Here is a 22,567-nt window from a genome sequence, read left to right as displayed (position 1 = left end):
CTATTCGCAGACTTCGCGAACTAATCGATTCCCGAGGTAGATCCATACGTTTCAGACTCTCTCTTCGCAGATCTTCGTGAAATCATAGATTCACGAAGTAGATCGTCACTTTTCAGGCTCTTTCTCTTCGCAAAGCTTCGCGAAACCATCGATTCACGAAGTGTATTCATGAAAAAACCCAGAAAAAACAACAAAAACGACAATAATAATATGATAACATAGGAAGAACGAAGGAAATAACGTAGAAAAACCATTTCTTTGATGGTAATAAGAAGAAAGAAACCAAGTAACGAACATGAAGATGAAAAACCATGGCTTCGTTTTCTAGGGTTAGGAAGTTGCAGAATCAAGAGATGAAGAGAGGAAAAAGAGAAATTCATTGTGATTTGGCGAAATGGTACAGATTTCGTGCAATTTAAAGGAAGAAAGGAAGATCAAAAGTCTTGAAATCATTAATGCAGGAGCCATGTTTTCGCGTAACCAAGGAGATAGGGGAGCGGCCGTTCGCGAGTGGTGGGAAGTGGGAAGGTTAGGGGTATTATGGAAAAGTCACACAAAATCAATCTAGATATGTAGTAGGTTGAATAAATGGGTTAAATATGTAAATGAGTGTCCCATTTGACCCAGTTTTGTAATTTTCCCCCTTTACTTTTAGCTCTCTCTCAATTTTTTTTTTTTTTTTTAATAAGCTCACCAATTGTTAATCCTAAAGTCTAATATTGGACTTGAGCTTTTCGACCCGGCCCATGTTAGAATGATGATTTTTTTTTTTTTTTTTTCTTCCATTTCATCGTTAATAACGATAGGGAAGAAAGGAATTAGAAAGCTTCAAAAAACTCCAGATATAATCGATTTATACAAAGGTTCCGTCCAGTTTGAATTTTGGAATCGGCAACACCCATATCTTTGATTCTCTTAATTCTGGATTCTGCTTCGCGGGTTTTGAAGAAATTTGTATTGTAATAGCTCTGAGCTATGGATTCTACAATGAGAATTGGGCCGTCGATGGTTTTACCTGTATCTTCTTCTTCTTCTTCACTAAAACTTAATCAACAGAGCCAAAACCAGGTTGTCTATGGCTTTCGATTCAGTGAAACCCGGTCCATTAGGCAAATATGTGCCCTTGTTCCTAACGGTTCTGTTTCTTCCTCTGCTTCTCCAGAGGTAACTCCTTTTTGCTCTCCTTTCACACCTTTCATTGATTCTGCTTTTTTCTAATGATACAGTTGAATATGGATAATCACCTGAATTCTGTACAGTTTCTGATTTTTGTTGTTATCAGTTCAATTTATTTATATTAGTTATGTTCTATAATAAAAGCTTAAGCATTCGCTTTATTTCATTTTGTTTTTTGCTTATCTATTCAGTCTGCATTTGATTGAAATGAATAAGAACTTGTGCTTACTATGAATGATCCGTATTAAATATGCATTTCTTGTTATTTGGGTAATGTTGCGTATGTTGAATTGATTTTATTTATTTTTCCATTCGCTTTAATGCCTAATTGGTTATGGTTATGAACTCCACGTTTCCATTTTTATGTGCTTCATTCCTTCATGTTTATATCAGAAAACACTTCTTTTCAAGCAATGGCTCTTAGTTTATAGTAAAGCCATGAAGATGGCTTCCGTAGTTGCCCAATTTAAAAAATGTTGAACAATGTATGAGCATGAATGTCACATTTGTTGTAACCATGTATGTATTTTGGCTATTTTTTTTTCTTGTTGTTAATTTTCGTCTGTGATCAAGGCATAATTCACATAAAAATGGGGAAAATGATTCTTGAAGTAATGAATAAGAGAATAGATCATATACGGGTGATTTTCGTGTAGATGAGCTCCATGAGTGTTGGCTATACTATCTTTAGTGATTGCAGATGCCTTGATGAGGATTTCTTGTCATGTTACAGGCAGAATCGAGGGCAGTGGGAGATGCACATAGACGAAGAAGCAGCCTTGAGTCTCTTTTTTGTTATGACAAGCCTGTGCCTGAAGAACGGATTGAGAAGCCAGTTGGTATATCTTTATCTGAAAAAGAAATAGGGGATAATCCTCGATGTGCGGATTGTGAGGCAAAAGGTGCAACCTTGTGTGCTACTTGCTCAGGTTCAGGCTTATATGTTGACTCCATATTGGAGAGCCAGGGTATCATTGTCAAAGTCCGCTGCCTTGGTATATATCTTGTCCCTTATATCATTAGCTACCACATTAATGCAGTGTTACATTGATTATCTTTTCTTCAAATAGCTAAGCCTTTGTATATTGTGTGAGATTTTCATTGATTTTATATCATATGACCCTGCAAATGAGGTAACCTTTGTGTTTGACTTGACACTCTTACGTGAGACCATCTGTATGCTATTCTTCACATGTATGTGTTAATGTAAGGATTCTTGCTACATTTTGCTTGTGAGAGATTTTCTCTTCTGTTCACTACTTTCCCCATAAGGTTTCGTATTCTGAGAAATTGGCGTTCCATGCGAGTAAGGCATAATTCTTATAGTTTACTCAACTATACTAGGATCGATAGCATGTTTCTTCCAAGTGAGAGCCTTAGAATTTAGAAGCATGCAGAACTTCTTTTTGTATCAACAGGTTCCTATTCGATCTTCGATTTTCAACTATATGCTTTAATTTAGTATTTCTGGTATATAATGGGGACTACTTAGTTTACCTAGAGAGACTTATCATTGATCCTTAGGAAGAAGAGTAATGTTATCATCTGAATGTTTGTTATCTTGAGTTACGGCCTTGTATTCGTGAAGATCATATATTGTTACTTGTAGGCTGTGGAGGAACAGGAAATGTCATGTGCGCCGAATGTGGGGGGCGTGGTCATCTTGGATCCAAATGACCTGCATGGTTGCTTTCCGGCTTCAGTTTTGCTGCAACGTAGTTTGATACAACATTTACATATAAATGTCACATTTGTTGTACCCATTGTATGTAATTTTTATTTTATGTTAATGTTCTGTCTGTGATCAATGCCGCAATTTGTTAAATTGATCTTCATTCAATTTGTTGGCGAAGTCCGAGTTTTGTTGATTGTATTTTCCTTTGTTCACTCAGAACTAGAAACCTGATAAAATAAACTTTATTTTCTTCCTCTGAAAATGGCGTTTCAAATCACAGTTGCAAATGGGCTTTTCATTATTTGTTACTTCAGCTCCTGTATTTCAATTTTGACACATTTGATCCTTGTACTTGGATTGATTGATTGATTTATTATTATTTTTTTCTTTTGGCCCTTTACAGAAAATTTGGTCTTTGACAAACAACTTAGTTTTCAGTATATTACATGCATTGTTACACAATTGAAGAAAATAGTTTGATCTCAAGGGCTAAATTCTCCGTCAAATTTTAGATTTTACGAAAAATTTGAAGTACAAGGGCCAAAGTGACAAATTTTGCAGAGTTCATGAGCTAAATTTTAGCTTTTACCCACTGTAAATCCATAATCTTTTGTGACCTATGCCCATCATAAGAAATGCTACTAGTTTTGAATATCTGCACATACAATTCCAGGACAGGAATTGAAACAGGAAAATTCTGAGATAATACTGAACTTGAATGATGATATACATTGAATTTACAATAATAAAAAATGCCAATGTCATTTACAACATCAATTATATGCCATTCTCAAGCAAAAGTTGAATTAATCGTTCTAGTTCGTATGTCCGGTAAACGTTTTGTATTCACATCACTGCAACATCTCAACATGAGTAACCATCTGAAACTTCTTGCATTACAGGATTGTTAATTTCCATATCTCTGAAGCTCTTGAAGGCGAACTGGAATAATCGGATCAAACCGAAGGCTCTGTGGATTCTCTGCATATACCAAGTAGTAAGCAGAAACACATGCTTGTGGCCATGCCATTGCCATCCGACACTGAGGAACACAAAAACATCGACATCAAAGTTAGTGAGCTCCAATTTCCGAATAGGGATTGTTTCGAAAATCTATTAAATAACGAGTACCCGAGTTCTTACCATGAAATAGCCTACCAAGAAGGCATAAATTGTCACTTCTGCTGCATAGCTCTTATGAACTACAAGTGTCCATGTTCCTCCAACCAGGGAGCATATTGCACCTCCTGCTATCCCCAGTAGGAAACAGAATGACCCCGTAAGGTCCGAATTGATTAGCGTTTCCAATCCAGCCTGCGTGAACATGTCCCAGGTATCCATGGATGCCTGCACAAACCCCTTCTTATAAACCCCTACCTGCACAAAACCCCACCTATTCCCGAACCTCACAAGCGTTGAAGCTATAGCAGAGTAGCAGTTGGCACAGGAGAACAAGAATTCGTCCGTGTCACCTGCAACCAGAGTGATTGCTCGTGCAGATCCCCGGATTACAGTAAGGATCGGGACGAGGATGGAGCCTAGGAATATACTCTCCATCAAGTGTTTGATTGTGTCTGGTATGGCAACTCTCATCTCCATGTCTGCCCCACACGAAAAATGTAAGTACTTGATGCGTGCAACTGTAACATACAACATGTTCTTCATTGCTTGCATAGACCATATCAGGCTTATCAAGATCACCGTTTTAAACAAGATGTCCAGTCCAGTCCCGGTAACAGTAGCTCCGCCTAAACCGGACACCAAGAAACCCGAGTACACGACGCTAATGCTGATTGACATGAAGACAAGAGCATTGATTCTCCCAGGAGGGAAAGCTGTAGAAACTGATAGAATCTTGATGGCATAATTAAACCTCGGATTCACCCAACAGGCATAAAGCGAAAGAATGATGGAGAAAACAACAGCAACAGAACCTATAGCTAGACTTGCAGCAGAGCCAATCAACACAAGAAGCAACCCAACTGCACATGTTAACAAGGGACTAATCCAGAATGCTGCCTTTATGGCTCGTGCAGGGTAGCGCGGGACGAACCATTGCCAAACGAAAGCTACAACACCAGAGGTTGCTGTTGCAGCCAACATTGGTGGATACCATTGTTTGGGGTGGAAGTGGCGGCGGTGGAAAAAGAGGAGGCCCCGGACGGTGAGGAAGATTACTAGGAGTGATGTTAGGATTATATGCACAACGAAAAGTACTCGAAAGAGCCTCTGCGTGAATTTCGTCGCCAGTGCTGTAATCTTGAAGCGGGTTCTTGATTCTTGAATCTGCAAGAAGAAGAAAGAAAGGTGTAGTTAGTTAGAATGGGAATTGCAGAGATGGTTGATGAAGAAGTAGTAGGAAGATGAGATGAACCTTGGTAGAAGGAAGTGAATCGTCTTGAACATGAATATTAAAAGATGAAGAAGTAGTAGGAACATTTGTTCTTTCCATTGAAAGCTCTGTAAGTCAAACTACTGTTTTCTTTCTTTGTTTATATTCTTTCAGTTTGGGAGTTTCTTGGAGTTTAAGATTGACCAATCTAACACACATTACCAAAAGGATATGAAATCCAAATTTTATAACAATAAAATCTTAGGATTACTACTTAATCTAGTTGAACAAGTCAAGGCTTGTATTGTATTGTATGTATATATGAGCAAGATAGTAGATGATCGAGTCCTACTAATTCACATGTCTTTCAAGTTTCAAATTGAGGATTTTGGGTTTGGTGGTGAGGTGGCATGTTATGGTGGGGACAGGTCAGCGTTGGTGACGTGTAGGGTGGGTCTCTCGTGAGGGAGGGATTAATTATTATCTTGTTAATTAAAGAAAGTGAAAAAGGAAAAGGGAACTCTTTCCTTTATTTTTGTTAAAGAGAAGAGAAGTTTGTTTGGTTGAACTACTAACTACTTTTGATTTTGTTGTTGTTATTGTGTTATTTAGTTTTTTTCTCAACTTATCTATTTACTTCAAATTTTATAATCAGTTTGTTTGTTTCTATTTCTTAACTTACAAAATATTATTGCTAGCCAACAAAAGAGGAGTTGGATAAATTAATGTATATCCTTAGGATAATAGGACGGGTATGGGAATACTTCTCATGGTACTCATATATTAAAAAATATTATTGTTTTTTAGATGTAAGATGTGAGATTTGAACTCAACCTTTTATTTTTCAACCATTGAGTGATACCACCAAGCTACTTTATTCTTATTGATTAAGGTTCAATTTTTAGATGGATGATTTATTAAATTTATACTTTGTTAAATTTGTAATATTTTTTATTCGATTTATTGATCCTTAAAAGGTAAGGGTACCCGCGAATTAAATAGGACGGGTAAGGGATGAAAAAATATACTCATTAGAGTAATGGAACGGGTACGGATAATTAAAAAATAAACGGATAAGGGTTTTGGATTGACACTACCCGCGGATACCTTACTTATTGCATCCCTATCGCTAATTACTTGAGGTTATCATATCTAAGTGACTTAAAAATCTAGAAGCCATATGCATTTTATGCATTCAAATATAGAAATTTTTTTCTTCAAAAAGAAAAATTACAAGCAAGTCGTTTGTTGGTAAAATAATCACGTAATATCTGATCATTCTCATTTTAGCTCGTGATCTTTTATTTTTTATCATATAAAGTTATGAGGATTAGAAAAGTTTAACTTTCTTTTTATGTAAAACTCGGTTAGCAAAGCGTAATTCATTTCATTTTTCACACAAAAACTGCATTTTTAACAATTCAAAATCAATTTTTAATATGTGTGATATGGTTATATTATATAGAAATTGTAAAAAGCTTATTTTATACTGTAAAATATATGATTTTAGATACATAAAAAAAAATTCAAGGACTTGGGAGTTGTTTGTTTGTTCCATTTTTCCTCTTATTTGCCTTTTCATATTAAAACCGAGAGATTTAGGTAGTGACGAAACCAGGAATCCATATCTAGAGGGATAACTTTAGGCATGCAGTTAGGAGTAATTTTTCAAACTCCAGATCACAAGGGTTAAGCAAATTTTTTTTTGTTGAAACTTCATCATTTTTTATGTGTTCACTAAAAATTATAATATTTTTACATTTTTTTTTTGTTTTTAGTTATAAATTTTTATAATTTTCATGATAAAAATTTAATTAAGAAATTAAGTTAATTGAGTTTCAAAAAGTAAAAAATTGATTTTCTTATGAAAAAATATATAATAAATTCTTTAAAAAAAATAGTAGATATAATAAAAATGAGTTAAAAGTGCTATGAAAATAAAGAGTTTGAAAGTAATTAATAATGGTAACATGGGGTGGAGTTTGAATTCCTGATCTTTAATCTTAAAGCAAGAATCTTAAACCAATTCAAACACTTTGAACTATTAATATAATACTACATATGTTAAATATAACTTAATATTAGGGACGGTAGAAAAGGCAAACCACCGATACTCAAGGGCGGAGCTGGTGGGGCTCCGTCCCCAGGTTCTAGGTTGGTTCCGTCCTTGGTTTTAGGTGTTTAGTTAAAGAAATATTATTTGATTTTTATATATGAAAATTAGTTTTTTTTCCAACGACAACTTGTAATAACAAACAATAGTTAAACCAAACGGTCTCTTAATATTTAAAAATAAAAAGACAAGGATTTAGTACACCAAAATCAAAATAACCGCGCTCAGCCTTGTTTGTTGAATGTAAACCCTTTGCATTGATAAAAATATGTGGGATGTTTGTTCAATAGCATGACATATCAAAATTCAATTTCTTTATAAACGGATTGTTAAAGAAATAACTTAAATTGGTTCATAATCTTATGTATAATAATATTGTAGCTTAACAAACGGCACTATTGTAACAAATTAAAGAAGTTGTTTATCTAATTCCCATTTTGAAAATTGACCATAATCTGCTAGTATTTTATTTTTATTATTTTTGTAATTTGAATAGGTGAGTGGAACTTATTATGATTGGGAATTAGGTGATTTAGGTACTTTTATAGAATGGTCCAAACTTCAGTCGAATAAATGTATTACTTCATCATTGAACGATACAAGGTTTTGTTTTGCACGTAATATCAAGTGCCAAACATAACTCACAAAAGGCTTCATATATGAAAAGTTTGCTTAATTTGATTCAAAAATCAATTGAAATTTAGAGTCTTACTAAGCTTTCTAGCCTTCTCAATTTACCTGAAGTGCTTTAATCTTTTTAAATGATTTAGATAAAAAATTATTATTAGGGATCTGATCTTTCATTATTTGATTTATTAAGTTTTTAATATTTTATTTGGATACATTAAACTCTAGATCAATTATTTTTTATCTTATTAATCCCTTTATGACCAAATTAGTAAGTTGTGAACTTCTAATTCGGCAAACAAACTATTATTTATTACACCTGCATTCGAAACTTGTATTTTTTCACCGTTTAAAAGCGGTTTTGGATGTGAAATATGGCTATACAAAAACTGTAAAAACTTTAATTCAAACTGTAATTTTTTTTTTTTAATAATTTCAAATACAGATGAAGTTAAACGTATTGTTTATTCGAATTAGATATTCACAACTTACTAATTTGGTCATAAAGGGGTTAATGAGACCAAAAATAAATAATCAGGAGTTTAATGTGTCCAAATAAAAGATCAAGAGTTTAATGAACCAAAAAATGAAAGATCAAGAATCTAATGATGCTTTTTACCAATAATTTATTAGTTATCAAAATTTGTTTACATATCTGTTAACTTTTTTAAATTTGTTTAAAGTAATATATATTTTAATTTATTTAAATCATCTTTTATTTAGTTGTGTGTACTTATACAAAGTTAATCATATTACTTTAAACAAGTTCAGAACACATTATAAATTTAGGAGATATGATGAGGGAACTTGATGCATAAAGCCAAAAATATTTATTTGGAAATGGCTCTTCTATTATTAGTATGTCACCCTCTTTGCAATGTTATTTTCAATTTTGTCCATTTTGTTTATAGATTTATTGGTGAATAATATAGTTGCACTTTATAGTCTTCATTTCTATTTTCACGAAACAAAAAAAGATATTCACCTAAAGAAAGACAACACAAAGAGGAAACAACAACCAAAAAGTAAAATAAACTTTAATAAATTGAATGAATAAACAGACATTACTTGAGGGATGTAATCAACAGTGTTATCTGACAACCTTGAAGCTATCAAAATGATAGCTGATAATAAGGCTATGTGTTTAGATAGCCAGAATTTAGTTAAAGAGATCAGAAGGTTTTGTTCTTCCTTCGATACCATCAATTTTTGCCATGTCTTCAGGGAACAAAATCGGGTGGCAGACCGCCTTGCTGCTGAGGGCCATGAGGATGAGAGGATGTTGGGCGTCTCAACTTTCTCTTCTCCTCCTGATTTTCTGTTTTCTTTGCTTTCGAATGATATGGTGGGGGTTAGCTTTCCTAGGCTAATCCCGGGTTAGTTTGTGGGGCGTTTTGGTTGTTTTCTTTCTTTCCTTTTCCTACCAAAAAAAATAGTGTTATTAATGCACTAAGCATAATTTAGCTATCAAAACTCAAAACTTAATGTTGGTGATATTTTTTTTTAGAGTTAATTGACCAATCTAAGTTTGAGTCGGTTATGGATGAGCAAAACTATCAGACGACTACTTTGGTCATTCTGTTTGTTTTCGTTCAAAAGTTTGACAATTGTTATTTTATTCATTTATGTCAATGACTTTTTGATGGTTAACAATAATATTGGAAGAATCGTACAGTTGAAGCATAGTGGAGCAAATCTTTTTCTATCAAGGATTTGGGATCAGTTTAACATATCTCTTGTATTAAAATAACTTGAGATAGAATTTGTTACAGGGAAAATATATTTAAAAAGTGTGCTGTGTAGATTCAACATGAATAAAGTTAAAGTGGTTAATTTTCCTTTTACTACCAACTTTAATCTAACGGGAAAGGATTATTCTTCTGCAAACAAAAAGAATGAAGAGATGGATAGAAGTAGTAGGAAGTTTGAAGTATACCGTGGTGTATACATGGTTGATGTAGTTCATACAGTAGGTGTTGTTAGTCATTTTCTATCAAATCTATGTACGAAGGCTTATGCATTTATTTTTTTACATAATTATTTGGAGCTAATTTGTAATTAATTTGGATAATTTTGGATGTAATAAAATGGCTTAGAAGAAGTAATCTTTGTATTTTTAAGCAGCCCGCATGATAAGTTAATACAAGATGGGCCAGCCAATTCAAAAGACTAGAAAGCGGGTCAAATCGGATCGCTAGCAAGTCGATGCTAAGGAGAGAGAAAAAAGTGTTTTATAGCTGTTAATTATATTTTTTTAACCATATATAATATGTTTTGTATTTTTAAGATTAGAAATCTTTATCATGTTGGGAAGTCAACAGTGTATACTGGATAAAAATTTATATGGTCATTAAAACATGGGTTTTGTGCACTGGTAGTTACTAATATAGCTTTTGACCCAATAAAGTCACAAAAATAGCAAACTTTTGTCAATAAAATCACTATATCGGATTCAACCATTTGAACTCTTGAAAATTTATTATGGTTGACACGTTAATAACACCTTACAGTGTGTGACAAATATTGCCATGTGAAAATTAAAAAAATAAAAATAAATAACTTGATTAATTTGGAATATGAGTCACTACATTAAGATATTTAGAAATTTCATTTTTTCAACACGTATCAAACATATTATGAGGTGTTATTGATATGCAGCCATATACGTTTTTCGGTGGTCTAGATCGTAGAATTCACCCATCATGACTTTGTTGAAATAAATTTGTTACTTTAGTGACCACTGTTCCACACAATTTTTACTTTAGTGACTATAGAAAATTTTTACTCATTGTTTACCTTATGTTATTAAAATCAAACTATCAAAGTAAAAGTGTCATGGATTAGAGGAGCAGCTAGCTAGAGTTGAACCGATTTATCGTATATGTTATAAAATATAATAATTCATATTTTATAATACAATTCATTCTACTTAGTATTGCAATTAGTAATTACTATTAATAAATAATTTAATTATATAAGAAATGTATATTATGTAAAACTATTATAACTTTTATAATTTAGATATAAAATTTGTATTTTTATATGATAAAATTAAGAAATGCTCATAAAGAAAGAAGTTATGTGAAAAGAATATATAATATTATACCTTCAGTTTACTAAACCAATTCACCATTTGGGTTGGGCCCTTTTTTCTTGATGAAAGTCTGGGCCTTTTTTTTAATGCAAGTCTGGGCCTTCTTTTATTCAAAACAACTTGACTATTTTAGTATTTATATTAGTTTAGGTAAATTTAATAGAAATACAGTTTTAAAAAATTATTTATAATTAAATCAACTAATAAAAATTTTAATTTTAAAAAATTATTTATAATTATGTCAAGTAATTATTTAAATTACATCAAACTAAATAAATCATTATTTTTAATATATTTTAAAGACGAGTTTATAAATTAGGTGATATCACGCAAATACTACTCTGCTACGTGGTGCCGCGAAAGCTAGAACCATTTCTCAGAGATAGAAAGTATGTGGCATCTACTTATTGAAATAAAGTAATACAACTATGTATGAGGGAGCTTGATTCAGGCAGTTTCACTAGATCAAGTCAAGGATCCAATCGTTACCATAATCACGTGTGATCCCGAAAATCACGGGCCAAGTGGCCTTGAGTGATATTAGGCCCCGATATCTGGAACACTTCCTTCTATCAACAAGAAATATGTGGCTCACCCCACTACACAATCCATAACCATCTTTTATAGTTTAATATCAGTATAAATAAAGTAAACTCACCTCAAGGTAGATAGGTTCATTCATTCTATTAAGCTTGCATTAAAGCTTTAGTTTATTGATTGTTATCATCCTACAGTCCTTTCATAACTGACTTAGGTGTCGGAACGGTTTCGTCGTACAACGACCTCCATTTGACCTTGCTTCTATGCAGTTGCAGGTTAACACATGGACTCTTTGGATTCAACCACATCAAATTGGTGTGGTGAGCATAGACTGACACAATGATGACTCGTTTGAATAGTTCCATTAAAATTCCTTTCATTAGTGCACTCCCCATAGTGGAAATCTAGTAAACAACCGAGCAAGAGGCGCACCGAATTCATTGGGTCAACGACGACCAAATTCTGAAAATGGTGGAAGAAGATGAAATCCTAGAGCCCCAGTAGTAAAGGCTCTTAGGCGCAATCTCCTAACGTCTGATAGAAAACCTTGATTCTTTCCACGAGGTCATCGGCATCATGAGGCAAAATTGTTAGGAAATTCAACATACATAAGTGTAGAGGAAAATTTTAAAAAAAAATTGTTTCCATATCTCGTAGGATCCATTCATCATTATTTCATATCACAACTTATTAAGCGTAAATACATTATTTGAAGAACTATCCATCGTTGCAAACGAAGTTCCCACATAGATCTACCAATCTGCTTAACGAACTTGATCAACCCAAAACTTTAATGAACGTGATCAACCTTGTATAGCGATCACGTATAGACTACATCTAACGGTATTCACACGAACTAAGAAATGAACAAACGAGGTGATTTTTTTGTGTTGAAAATAGAAGATGCTGCTTTTTCAAAAAACGCGGTTAACCATTCACCCATGTTTAGTTAAAAAAAATAAACGTGTAGAAGGAGGGATTCAAACCTAGGCCATTAGTTACGACAATATACATCTTACCACTAAACTAGTTTTCAACCTATGATTAACAACAACACTATATACTTATATATTGTACTAATACTAAAAATTTAAAACTTAAAATATTATTTAGTATTTATTTTTTATATAGTTTAATAAATATTATTAAAATTTTAATTGATCTTTGCATTATAAACAAAATTTACTACCCTGCAATTACTTTATGTGATACCCAATTTCTGCTTGAGGCACACCCGATGCGTTGGATCATGCTAGATAATAGAGTCAAAGCATCACATTATATAATCTAGAATCCCTTTTAATGATTGTTTGAGTCTGAGGATTAGTTATACCTACTAATACAGATAAATTTCATCAATGGTGTATAACATTTGCTTCATTTCACACTTTGGTGTACAACCTTTAATTTATCTCACTAATATGTACGAATTTATAGGTGACCTCCCACTTTGGTGTACAGCAGGTAAAAATGATCGGTCAACGCCAGGGACGGATCTACAGTGGGGGCAATGGGGGCACTTGCCCCCATTGAGATCTAGAATCGTTAAAATACCTATGTAATAAATTTTTGATTTTATTCAGTTTGCCCTTTTTCCTCCATTGTTGAACTTCTGGTTCAAAAAGCTGCTGAAGGTTGAAGATAACTAAGGGTTCAGTTTTCTTTTTTTTTGTTGGCTTTTCTTTTATCATCCCACTTAAGTGGGATGACGTCGTTTTGATAAGAAACACAACGGAAAAAAAAAATTAAAATCAAATCCTTTATCTCTAAAATTAATGAAATATTTACTCACCACCTCCTCCATTCGTCATCCTCTCTGCGATTCCTAATCCAACTTTGTATTTTGCAATTCACAGCTCAAACAAGATAACCAATATAGGTTATAAGTGTTGATTTTAGGATTTTGATGGGTTTTAATTTTAAAAGGGTTGTTTATAGCAAATTATGGAAAATTACAAGTTAAACCCTAAATTGTTTTGTAAATGTCGATTTTAGCCACTGATACATATTTTTCCACTATAACAACCTAACCTTGATATTATTTACAATGACATAATATCCATTTGGCTCCCCAAACTTACACTTCAAAGTCAATCAGAATATTAAGCTATCAAAATCATCAATTAAATCCTGAACTAAGAAAAAATCATCAATTGAGTTCTCATACTAAACAGAAACCATCAATTGACTCCTCATCGAAAATCATTTGGCTGAACATGTTTAGACATTTTTCTCCAAACTTATTTTGAACCAACATAGAGATCATTATAATCCATGTCAAATAGTCACATTTTCTGATTTTAGGATAGGATAATGACTTAATGGGTGATTTTTGCTTAGTTCAGAGACCTAATTGATGATTTTGATAGTTTAAAGTCCTAATTGAATTTGAAATTTTAGTTTAGAGGCTCAAATAAATGTTATGTCATTTACAATAATAGGATTCTGTATATGTTTTGCACTGTAATTGATAAAAAAAAAATGTTTAATCATAAATAAATTAGACCTGATTAAAAAAATCATAAATTAGACCAATTTAAGATATAACATTTGACTTCATTATGGACCTATTTTAATTTTGACATTTTTAATACCACCAAAATTTATGGGGATGAATTTTTGTAAATAGTTGTTTAGTTATTGAAAGAAAATATTTGACAGTATTGACAAGGAAAAAAATATTCTAAGAAAAATTATTAACTTAGTACACTTTATTTTGATTTTGATATATTGTAAATGAAATAATTCATTTAAATTGTTATTGATTTTTAATTTTTTTTTTACTCTACACATTGCCCCCACTAATCAAAAATCCTAGATCCGTCTCTGGTCAACGTACCACGTCAGCGATTTAACCTGTAAAAAGTCAAAAATTGACCCACCATGTGTGTAATTACTAAAATACCCCTATTTGGTTTTCTTCCAAAAATTACCTTTCTAATTACATGGCTATCTGTTTAGAGATAGAAAGGAAAGAGGGAGAGGGGTTGTAAGTAAGGGGATGAGGATATTTTAGTAATTTTAAAATGGAGAAGGATATTTTAGTAATTGTATAAGAAGTGGGTCCCACTTATTTAAATGGGTAGATGAAAAATGCTGAGTTGGCATATTGACCAGGCATTGACCGATCATTTTTACCGGTTGTACACCATGTGGTTGTACAGGTTGTACATTATAGATGGACAATTTATTTGGCAAGAGGCCGCTCCTAAGGCTCGAATCCGTGACCTCTTAGTCATACGACAACAATGTTTACCGTCGCGCCAAGGCTCGCCCCCAAATGTATTTGTCTGATACAGAACAAAAATTCTTTATAAGTTATGTGGCATTTCAAGAAGCTTTTGAACTTAAGATACATATTTACTTGTGTTCAAACCTTTTTCAAATTACCTGTTACAAGTTTTATAAAATCTGTATTTACAAAACCTGAATTGCTCTAAAAACAAGTTAAGTATCATTTGTCATATCCAAAATTATCAATATTTTATGAAAAATGGTTTCCCTAAACCATATTTGAAACTATGCTACAATTCAGGGGGAGCATATTCAAATATCTTTCGTTTGTCTATAAATAGAAGAGGCATTCTCATTTGGAAGACTAAGGAAAAGAGTTTAAGTTTGTTGTTGAAGAAATAATCCTCCATTGTTGTTGAAAGCTTCATTTGTGTTATTCATTTATTCTTTCCTTCCTAGTGGGATAAAAGAGAAGATAGATCAAATATGTAGCTTGAGTCTTTTAGGTTCTCACTAGCTCCTAGAGAAAGTGTAGGTTCTTAAGCACCCGTAAGCTTAAGGTTGTAAGAGTTTCTCAATTAAGCTTGGGAAAAATTGAGGGGTGAGTTTCTCAAACTCTTCAGAAGTTCTGAGAGAAGTAAATATCGGAGAGATATTTACTTAGATAGTTTTTAAGTTGTAAAAAGCCCACAAGCTTGATTCTTTCCCGTTAAAAGAATTACAGTGGAAAATCTCGAGAGGTTCTCTCGGAGACAGGATGTAGGTCATGGTTACTGAACTTGTATAAATCATGTGGTTAACCTTTTCTATCCCTACTCTTTTATTTATTGTGTTTACTTTTATGCAAATATATCTTTGTGATAATATATATTACACTTGCTTGAAAACACTTCTTAAAAAGACAATAACTAATATCTTTTATTAAAAAATACTTAATTTGCACATTCATTTAATTCAGCAAATATATTCATAAAGTGCAGCTTAATACTATTGAACATAATTTTTAAAAGGGTAATAAATATTTTTCACCACCCTCTAACATTTATATAGTCATATTGGGCCAACAAGTATATCATACAAAAACACAACCAAATAAAGAAGAACACAAAAAAAAAAAAAAAAGTGCAAAATCAACATACCTACAAAATTTATTCATTATTGAAACTTGTTTCCTTTTTTTTTATAATAATGTTTATATCATTTCATTAGCTAAAAAAGCACAAGTACATCATAAAAATAGTAAGGAATAAAACCTCACATAAGTACATGCTAAAGCCTAATACAAGATCCATAAATGAAAGGAAAAGATTACAAAGAGTAAAAATAACCATAAAATACCGCTAAAACAAAAAGACGACAAATCTCATACTTCTAATGAATCCAAATCCACATGAAAGCAGCTGCAAACTAATCGTCATCATTTAGTTTTTTCCGACCAATCAGATATGGGTCCTTTCTACTAGTGCAACCTCGTAGATTTATGGATCTACGTATAAGATGATATGTTTCTAAACATGAAAAAAGTGTAAATGAAAGAGTTGTAGTTAATAAATACAAATCAGAAACCACTGACAAAAGGAAGAATACTATAATTATAGGGATAGAAACACAGATGGGAAGAGGAAGAAGGAAGACAAGCTTCATTCTCCCTCCTCCGAGTAGCTTTGGTTTGCTTCAAATATACACCAACCAAGAAGAAGAAAAAAGAAAGAAAGAAGAAAGATAAGAACATGGAGAAGGGGCAGCGGTGTAGGGTTGTTCTATGGAAGAAGATGAGATAAAGAGAAGAGAGGTTTTTCAGGGCTCATCATATAAGCAATTATAAGTGGAAATCTGTTTCCCCTTGCATACACGAGAAAACTTCTTTCGCTCCGTTTGCTTCTTCCTATCCTCCTCTACTCTCTCTGCTCCAACTACTTTATTAATTCATCATTCTTATCAACTTGTTTCCTCTTTCCTACACTAAAAATGGTAAAGGAACACCTAAGTTATCAAATAACTCTCATGGCAATTTTTGGTACTCCTCCCCCCACTAGAAGATGGGAAGTTCATCGTTATCATAAGAAAGATCAAAATTAACTTCCTTAACTCTTTTATCGGTTAACAATATTTATAAAAATCAATGTTATCAAGCTCGGACCGGACCGGTTCGACCGAGAACCGGCAGGAAGGCCGGTCCGAACTTGACTGGTTTAATTAATGCTTTGAAAACCGGTGTGAACCGGCGGTGGACCGATTCGATCGGTGGCTAAACCGGGAACCGGTGAACCCGGTTCACACCGGGTTATTATTAAAAAAATTAAGAAAAAAAATAAAAATAAAAATAAACTTTGTACGTATAATTTTAGCAAAAGGAGGCTGGGCTAAAAGAGCTCATTACGGTGTGGCATTTGTGTCCCCATGTCGTGCGGGTGCGCCCCTAACCCGATGGTGGAACGACTGCACCCCCTGCGCGTGAGAGAATCTTTCCTCTAGTAATTACTTAAAGGCTTGTGAAGACCATTTACTTATAAACTAGTTAATATTCTCATTGCTTTCCTATGTGGGATAAGAATGCTTAGTTTATTTTTATCTTCTTCTAAACCATTTCAAGTGGTTCACTTTAAGCGTCTCATTCATCACTTGTCCGTTTAAGTTTATAATATACTATTAAAAAGATCGCATGTTGTAGAATACGTTTACATATTTCAAATTATTCTAAATTCTATTTATCCTTTATATTTAAGTCTCAAATTGATAAAAAAAAAAATAACAAACCAAAAGTTGTTTATAATTTGTTTTGGATATATATAATTTATAAAAACAATTTTAAATTAACTATATATATTTAATATGTATAAATATTATTTATTTATTTATTACGTCATCCGGTTCGACCAATCTGAGCCATCCGATCCGATCAAATGATCTGTGACTCAGTCACCAATATGATTTGATGTCCGGTTCGGTTCTGATAACATTGATAAAAAAAATAGAAAAACAACAAATAACAAACACATGCAACTCAACACACCTAGGGAACGAAATAAGAAAAGTGGACTGCTATATACCGCACCTATTATACTTTACACCGCCCATTTTTGACATTTTTGCCCTCCTCACTTTTTCTAACAAAAAGTTCAAATTCTCTCAAATCCTCTCTACCTTCTTAGGATTTTCAAAAAACCGAGCTAAAACGACATGGCACCAAAGTACGGCAAGGGAAAAGGCTTCATGACTGTCCTGGTAAGTGTTTTTTTTTAAAAAAATTAACGAAATCATGATTTTTGCCTCCGAAATCGGAGGAAAAAATCGCAGAAATCGCACTAAACGGGTGCGATTTCTGTTTCCGCCATAGGTGGAATGGACGAACTGTCCGTTCCACCTATGGTGGAGATAGGAATCGCCGCGCGTTCCACCAGAAGGTGGAACGCGGCGCACCAGTTCCACCATATGGTGGAACAGGATCGCTACCCGTTCCACCTTATGGTGGAACTGGTGCGCCACGCGTTCCACCTTCTGGTGGAACGCGCGCCGCAAATGTTTGACCCTGTGGTCAAACGGATGCGCCATCCGTTTGACTGCAGGGCCAAATGTTTGTGGCGCACCAGTCGCCCCTAAGGCCGACTGGTGAGCCACACCTGTTCAGGCCTGCGGCCAGGTGGTGTGAACCACCCGCCCAGGCCAAAAACGGATCGATTTGTGATTTTTTTTAAAAAAAAATTTAATTCGAGCAGCTCGTTGGCAGACCCGAACACATAAAAAAATAAGAAAAACGGTAAATTGAATATAATAAATAAATAATTGAATTTTTCGATAATTTACAGGATGATGTTGTTGAGGTGGGTTCTGGCCGTAGGCATACATCTTCACGTGTTGTTACTGCCTCTACTCGGCGGCAGCGGACGGAGTAGCATCGGTTCATAGCGAAAGCCCAAAGGGCATGTGCAGCAGAGGAGGAGCGTGTCGGAGGTCAGGATGTGGCGACTGATGCAGCAGTGGATGACTCTATGCCTCATCCTAGTTCTGATACTATCCCCACACCTCCTAGTGTCGTGACGAGGGGTCGAGATGGACGATTTTCTTCTACCGCAGGATCGTCTTCTGGTAAGAGAAATTTAAATGTGCTTATTTTTATTTGTTTTATTCCTGATTATTAGGAAATATACCAAAATTTTTATGTAAATCGTTTACTGTAATTTCAGGTAGCAGCAAGCACTCGAGGAGTGCTACAGATGATGACTGGGTTGTGAAGGCCCCCGTCCCCGGGGGTCCATTTGATGGTGTTGTGATCCCAAGCTTTCTGGGACATGTTGCATGTGCTATCTGGGGCGGTCAGGATAGGGGCGTCCTTAGGTGTCATACTAGATCAGGGTATTGCTCGAAGCTGAGATTATGATACAATGGTTCTTCCAGGACGATTCAGTCGCGTATGGAGTCATCCGGCATGTTCCATCTACCTGGTATCATGCACAGTCACATAGATACTGCTTTGATCACGGCATTTGTGGAGCGGTGGTAGCCAGACACGTCATCATTTCACATGCCGTTCGACGAGATGAGCATTTTGATGCATGATGTGTGGGAGATATTGCGCATCCCCATGGTGCCATGGTGACTGCTAAGGCGAGTATTGATGAGCTTCAGTCTTGCATGATGGATTTGTTTGGGATGACTCAGGCTGAGTTGCTGGCCGATCACTACTTCTCTGGCGGTATACGAGCCGCTTCCGTCATGGAGTATTGTAGAGGTGATCGGATTCCCGAGACATAGGCTATCGTTTGGACATGGCTGATGCTCGGTTCCACCTTGTTCGTAAACAAGAGTGGTGACTGCATCCGACCTTCTTGCCTGTTGGAGGTGTAGGACTCGGTAGCTGGAGCCGTTGGACTCTCTTGGGGATCGACTGCACTAGCATATCTATACCGTCATCTTGGTATTGCTACCAGAGGAGATGTCGGGCAGATCACGGGTTGTCTGACATTGCTCCAGGCATGGATTTATGAGTACTTTCCTTGCTTCAGGCCTCGTCGAGAGGCAGTTACAGTTGACCCAGATCTTCCTAGGGCTTCCATGTGGCCATCTATAGCACTTGAGAATAGCGATGAGCGGATGAGAGAATTTGGCACCCGGATTGATAGATTGACGGTAGATGAGGTACACTTGCTATATAATTATAAATACTGTTCAATTAAAACAAATTTGTATTACTTGTATGCGTTAATGTAGTTCTATACATCTGTACGTGATGTGGATGTTGTATGGTCCTGATGCCGTTATGGGAACCCCGAGGACGGCATATGTTGGATGGATACGATATCGGGATGTGATCGAGCCGTACATACCGGAGAGATGCCTTCGACAGCTTGGATATGAGCAGACCATCCCCAGACCGATATTGCGGCCTTCCAAGGCTGTACGTCCCTGGGCCAGTTTGAAGTATCGAGTAGATGTGCCAGCTGTGATGGTGCAGGATATTTGGGACTCTTTTCCCCAATCGGTCATGCTTAGATTGTCTATGTTCACTCCAGTACGTACTCCATCAGCCTGTGAGGATCAGTACATGCATTGGTACACCCATCACTCACACCCTCGTCTACTTCCGGAGATTGTTGCACCCGGACCGACTGTTTATACTCGCTCGAACAGTGAGATTGTAAGTAATTTTTGGTTTTACTCTACTGATCTACAAATATGAAATGATATTTACTGAATTGTGAAGTGATATTCACTCTGTTTTTTTTTCGTTTCTTTTGACAGTGGGTTAGTCGTTTATCTACCTGGGGTGAAGGTGTTTTGGATCACATGAGTCATCTTGACGAGGAAGCTGTGAATGTGTATAGACAGCCGTTGGAGCATATTATGGGTGCTTGGCATTTGGCCAAGTGATTTATGACTATATACTAGTTGTACGAATTATATTTCGACGTATTTTAGTACTATTATTAGTTGTACGGATTACAGAATTGGTATTTTGGTATTTTTATTATTAGTTGTACGGTTTATTATTTTAGTAACATTACAGTCAGTAACCTTACAGAACCTTACAGAATTCATCTGTAACAAATCTGTAACAAACCTGTAACTAAAATGTAACATTACAGAATATTACAGAACCTTACAGAATTCATCTGTAACAAACCTGTAACAAACCTGTAACAAACTTGTAACAAACCTGTAACGTTACAGAACCTTACAAAACCTTACAGAATTCATCTGTAACAAACATGTAACAAACCTGTAACTAAACTGTAACATTATAGAATATTACAGAACCTTACAAAATTCATTTGTAACAAACCTGTAACTAAACTGTAACATTACAGAACCTGTAACAAACCTATAACTAAACTGTAACATTACAGAACCTTACAAAACCTTACAAAATTCATCTGTAACAAACCTGTAACTAAACTGTAACATTACAGAACCTTACAGAATCTTACAGAATTCATCTGTAACAAACCAGTAACTAAAATGTAATATTACAGAATATTATAGAACCTTACAAGATTCATCCACAACAAAACTGTAACAAAAAATGTAAATAAATTGTAACATTACACAATACCAATAATTACTAATATCCCCTAATTTTGGCCAATCTGGTTCACTGTGCCACCCTATCCTCATAAAAGCGCTCCCATCCTACAACGCTTTGAGCACGGTGCCGAAACCACCAACCTACTATAGGGGGTACCGGAAAATTAGGCGATAAATTTAAACGTATGTAGTGACGGCAGTGATTCCATAAATGAGCTATACATATCTCATGTGCTGGTCTTGTAGCAGTGGATGCGGCATACAAGGGTAAGATAGTACCACATAACTCTAATGTTTGCCCACCCGCGAAGCCGAATAACATGACAGCAACATTATATATTGTAGCAACCGGCCACAAGTCATCCCAAACGAGCATCCAATACTCCGGCGTACAACATGCACCGTCCCAACCTATCCTATGAATAGCTGCATCAACACTATCAACAAACACTCTTTCATACAGACAATGGTTAGCAATTACTTCATTTCGAATGTTATGCCTAACTGTCTGCCATGAATCTTTGCTACCAAAAATGTAAGTTGAAACCGTACGGAAACCACAATTTCCATCACCTACAATGTCGTAGTATGATTCGACATATGGCTTAATTATGCCAACTATTTTATCGGCATGTACGAAGTCAGAACCATAATACGTATTTCCATCTGCATTCACGTATTTTAGTGTAAATGAACTATATGTTGCCAAACATTTACAAAAAAAAGTTGGGTTTATCAAATAAACATTACCTGATGAGGCAGCATTATGTACCGATGATGAAGAGCTAATTTTGCCACTTCTACCATGACTCCTAGATGAACAAGTAGAACGAGCACATCCACGATGAGTTTCATTGTATTCCCAAGAACTCGGCATACGTTTTGTGGATTTGCTCGCCTTAGGTTGTCCTCGAACGTGAATTTTGACATCGGGTTTGGTGTACTGAGCTTGATCAGGGTGTAGTTGATCATGGATAAGCATTGAAATATTACGCATTAGGGTTGGGTCGCCTTTAGAGACCTGGTCCACTAAGGACTGAACATATCGCTGATCCTCATTCTGATCATTACACCCTGCATTTTCATCAGTGTGACCATAATTGATTAAAAGTGTTCTCTAGAACACATGAACACTCTCAATACTGATCATTTCGTTCAGATCACAAGCTCGTTTGAGCTCGCATGCACATGGTATCTGATGCGAGGTTCTCAATACACAACCGCAATGCACGTCCATTTTATGGCTCAACCCTC

The 22,567-nt window shown here is 35.0% G+C and overlaps 2 protein-coding genes across 2 annotated transcripts; one reads left to right on the top strand and one right to left on the bottom strand.

Annotated features, from left to right (window-relative positions):
- The first annotated feature begins 803 nt into the window (after window positions 1-803).
- LOC136206568 (uncharacterized) lies at window positions 804-3,049 on the top strand. Its single transcript, XM_065997663.1, has 3 exons — window positions 804-1,164; window positions 1,910-2,171; window positions 2,786-3,049. The coding sequence occupies exons 1-3, from the start codon at window positions 976-978 to the stop codon at window positions 2,851-2,853; spliced, it is 519 nt and encodes a 172-aa protein (XP_065853735.1). The 5' UTR covers window positions 804-975; the 3' UTR covers window positions 2,854-3,049.
- Window positions 3,050-3,480: 431 nt separating this feature from the next.
- On the bottom strand, window positions 3,481-5,619 carry LOC136206567 (protein PNS1-like). The gene is made up of 3 exons (XM_065997662.1): window positions 5,226-5,619; window positions 3,995-5,137; window positions 3,481-3,893 (listed from the first exon to the last, which is right to left on the bottom strand). Exons 1-3 carry the CDS (start codon window positions 5,301-5,303, stop codon window positions 3,759-3,761), a joined length of 1,356 nt encoding a protein of 451 aa, XP_065853734.1. The 5' UTR covers window positions 5,304-5,619; the 3' UTR covers window positions 3,481-3,758.
- Window positions 5,620-22,567: the final 16,948 nt, after the last annotated feature.

This window comes from Euphorbia lathyris, chromosome 9, assembly GCF_963576675.1.
Source record: "Euphorbia lathyris chromosome 9, ddEupLath1.1, whole genome shotgun sequence".
NCBI lineage: Eukaryota > Viridiplantae > Streptophyta > Magnoliopsida > Malpighiales > Euphorbiaceae > Euphorbia > Euphorbia lathyris.
Note: the sequence above shows the minus strand (reverse complement) of the source record. Positions and strands in the feature narration are given on the sequence as shown.

What these genes read in the sequence shown, in the direction of transcription:
- LOC136206568 (XM_065997663.1), top strand. Translation starts at nt 976, where the DNA reads ATGGATTCTACAATGAGAATTGGGCCGTCGATGGTTTTACCTGTATCT. An exon ending in CTTCCTCTGCTTCTCCAGAG is followed by an intron (nt 1,165 to 1,909) that starts GTAACTCCTTTT and finishes GTCATGTTACAG; the next exon opens with GCAGAATCGAGGGCAGTGGG. An exon ending in TGTCAAAGTCCGCTGCCTTG is followed by an intron (nt 2,172 to 2,785) that starts GTATATATCTTG and finishes TGTTACTTGTAG; the next exon opens with GCTGTGGAGGAACAGGAAAT.
- LOC136206567 (XM_065997662.1), bottom strand. Translation starts at nt 5,303, where the DNA reads ATGGAAAGAACAAATGTTCCTACTACTTCTTCATCTTTTAATATTCAT. An exon ending in ATTCACTTCCTTCTACCAAG is followed by an intron (nt 5,138 to 5,225) that starts GTTCATCTCATC and finishes TTCTTCTTGCAG; the next exon opens with ATTCAAGAATCAAGAACCCG. An exon ending in TCTTGGTAGGCTATTTCATG is followed by an intron (nt 3,894 to 3,994) that starts GTAAGAACTCGG and finishes TGTGTTCCTCAG; the next exon opens with TGTCGGATGGCAATGGCATG.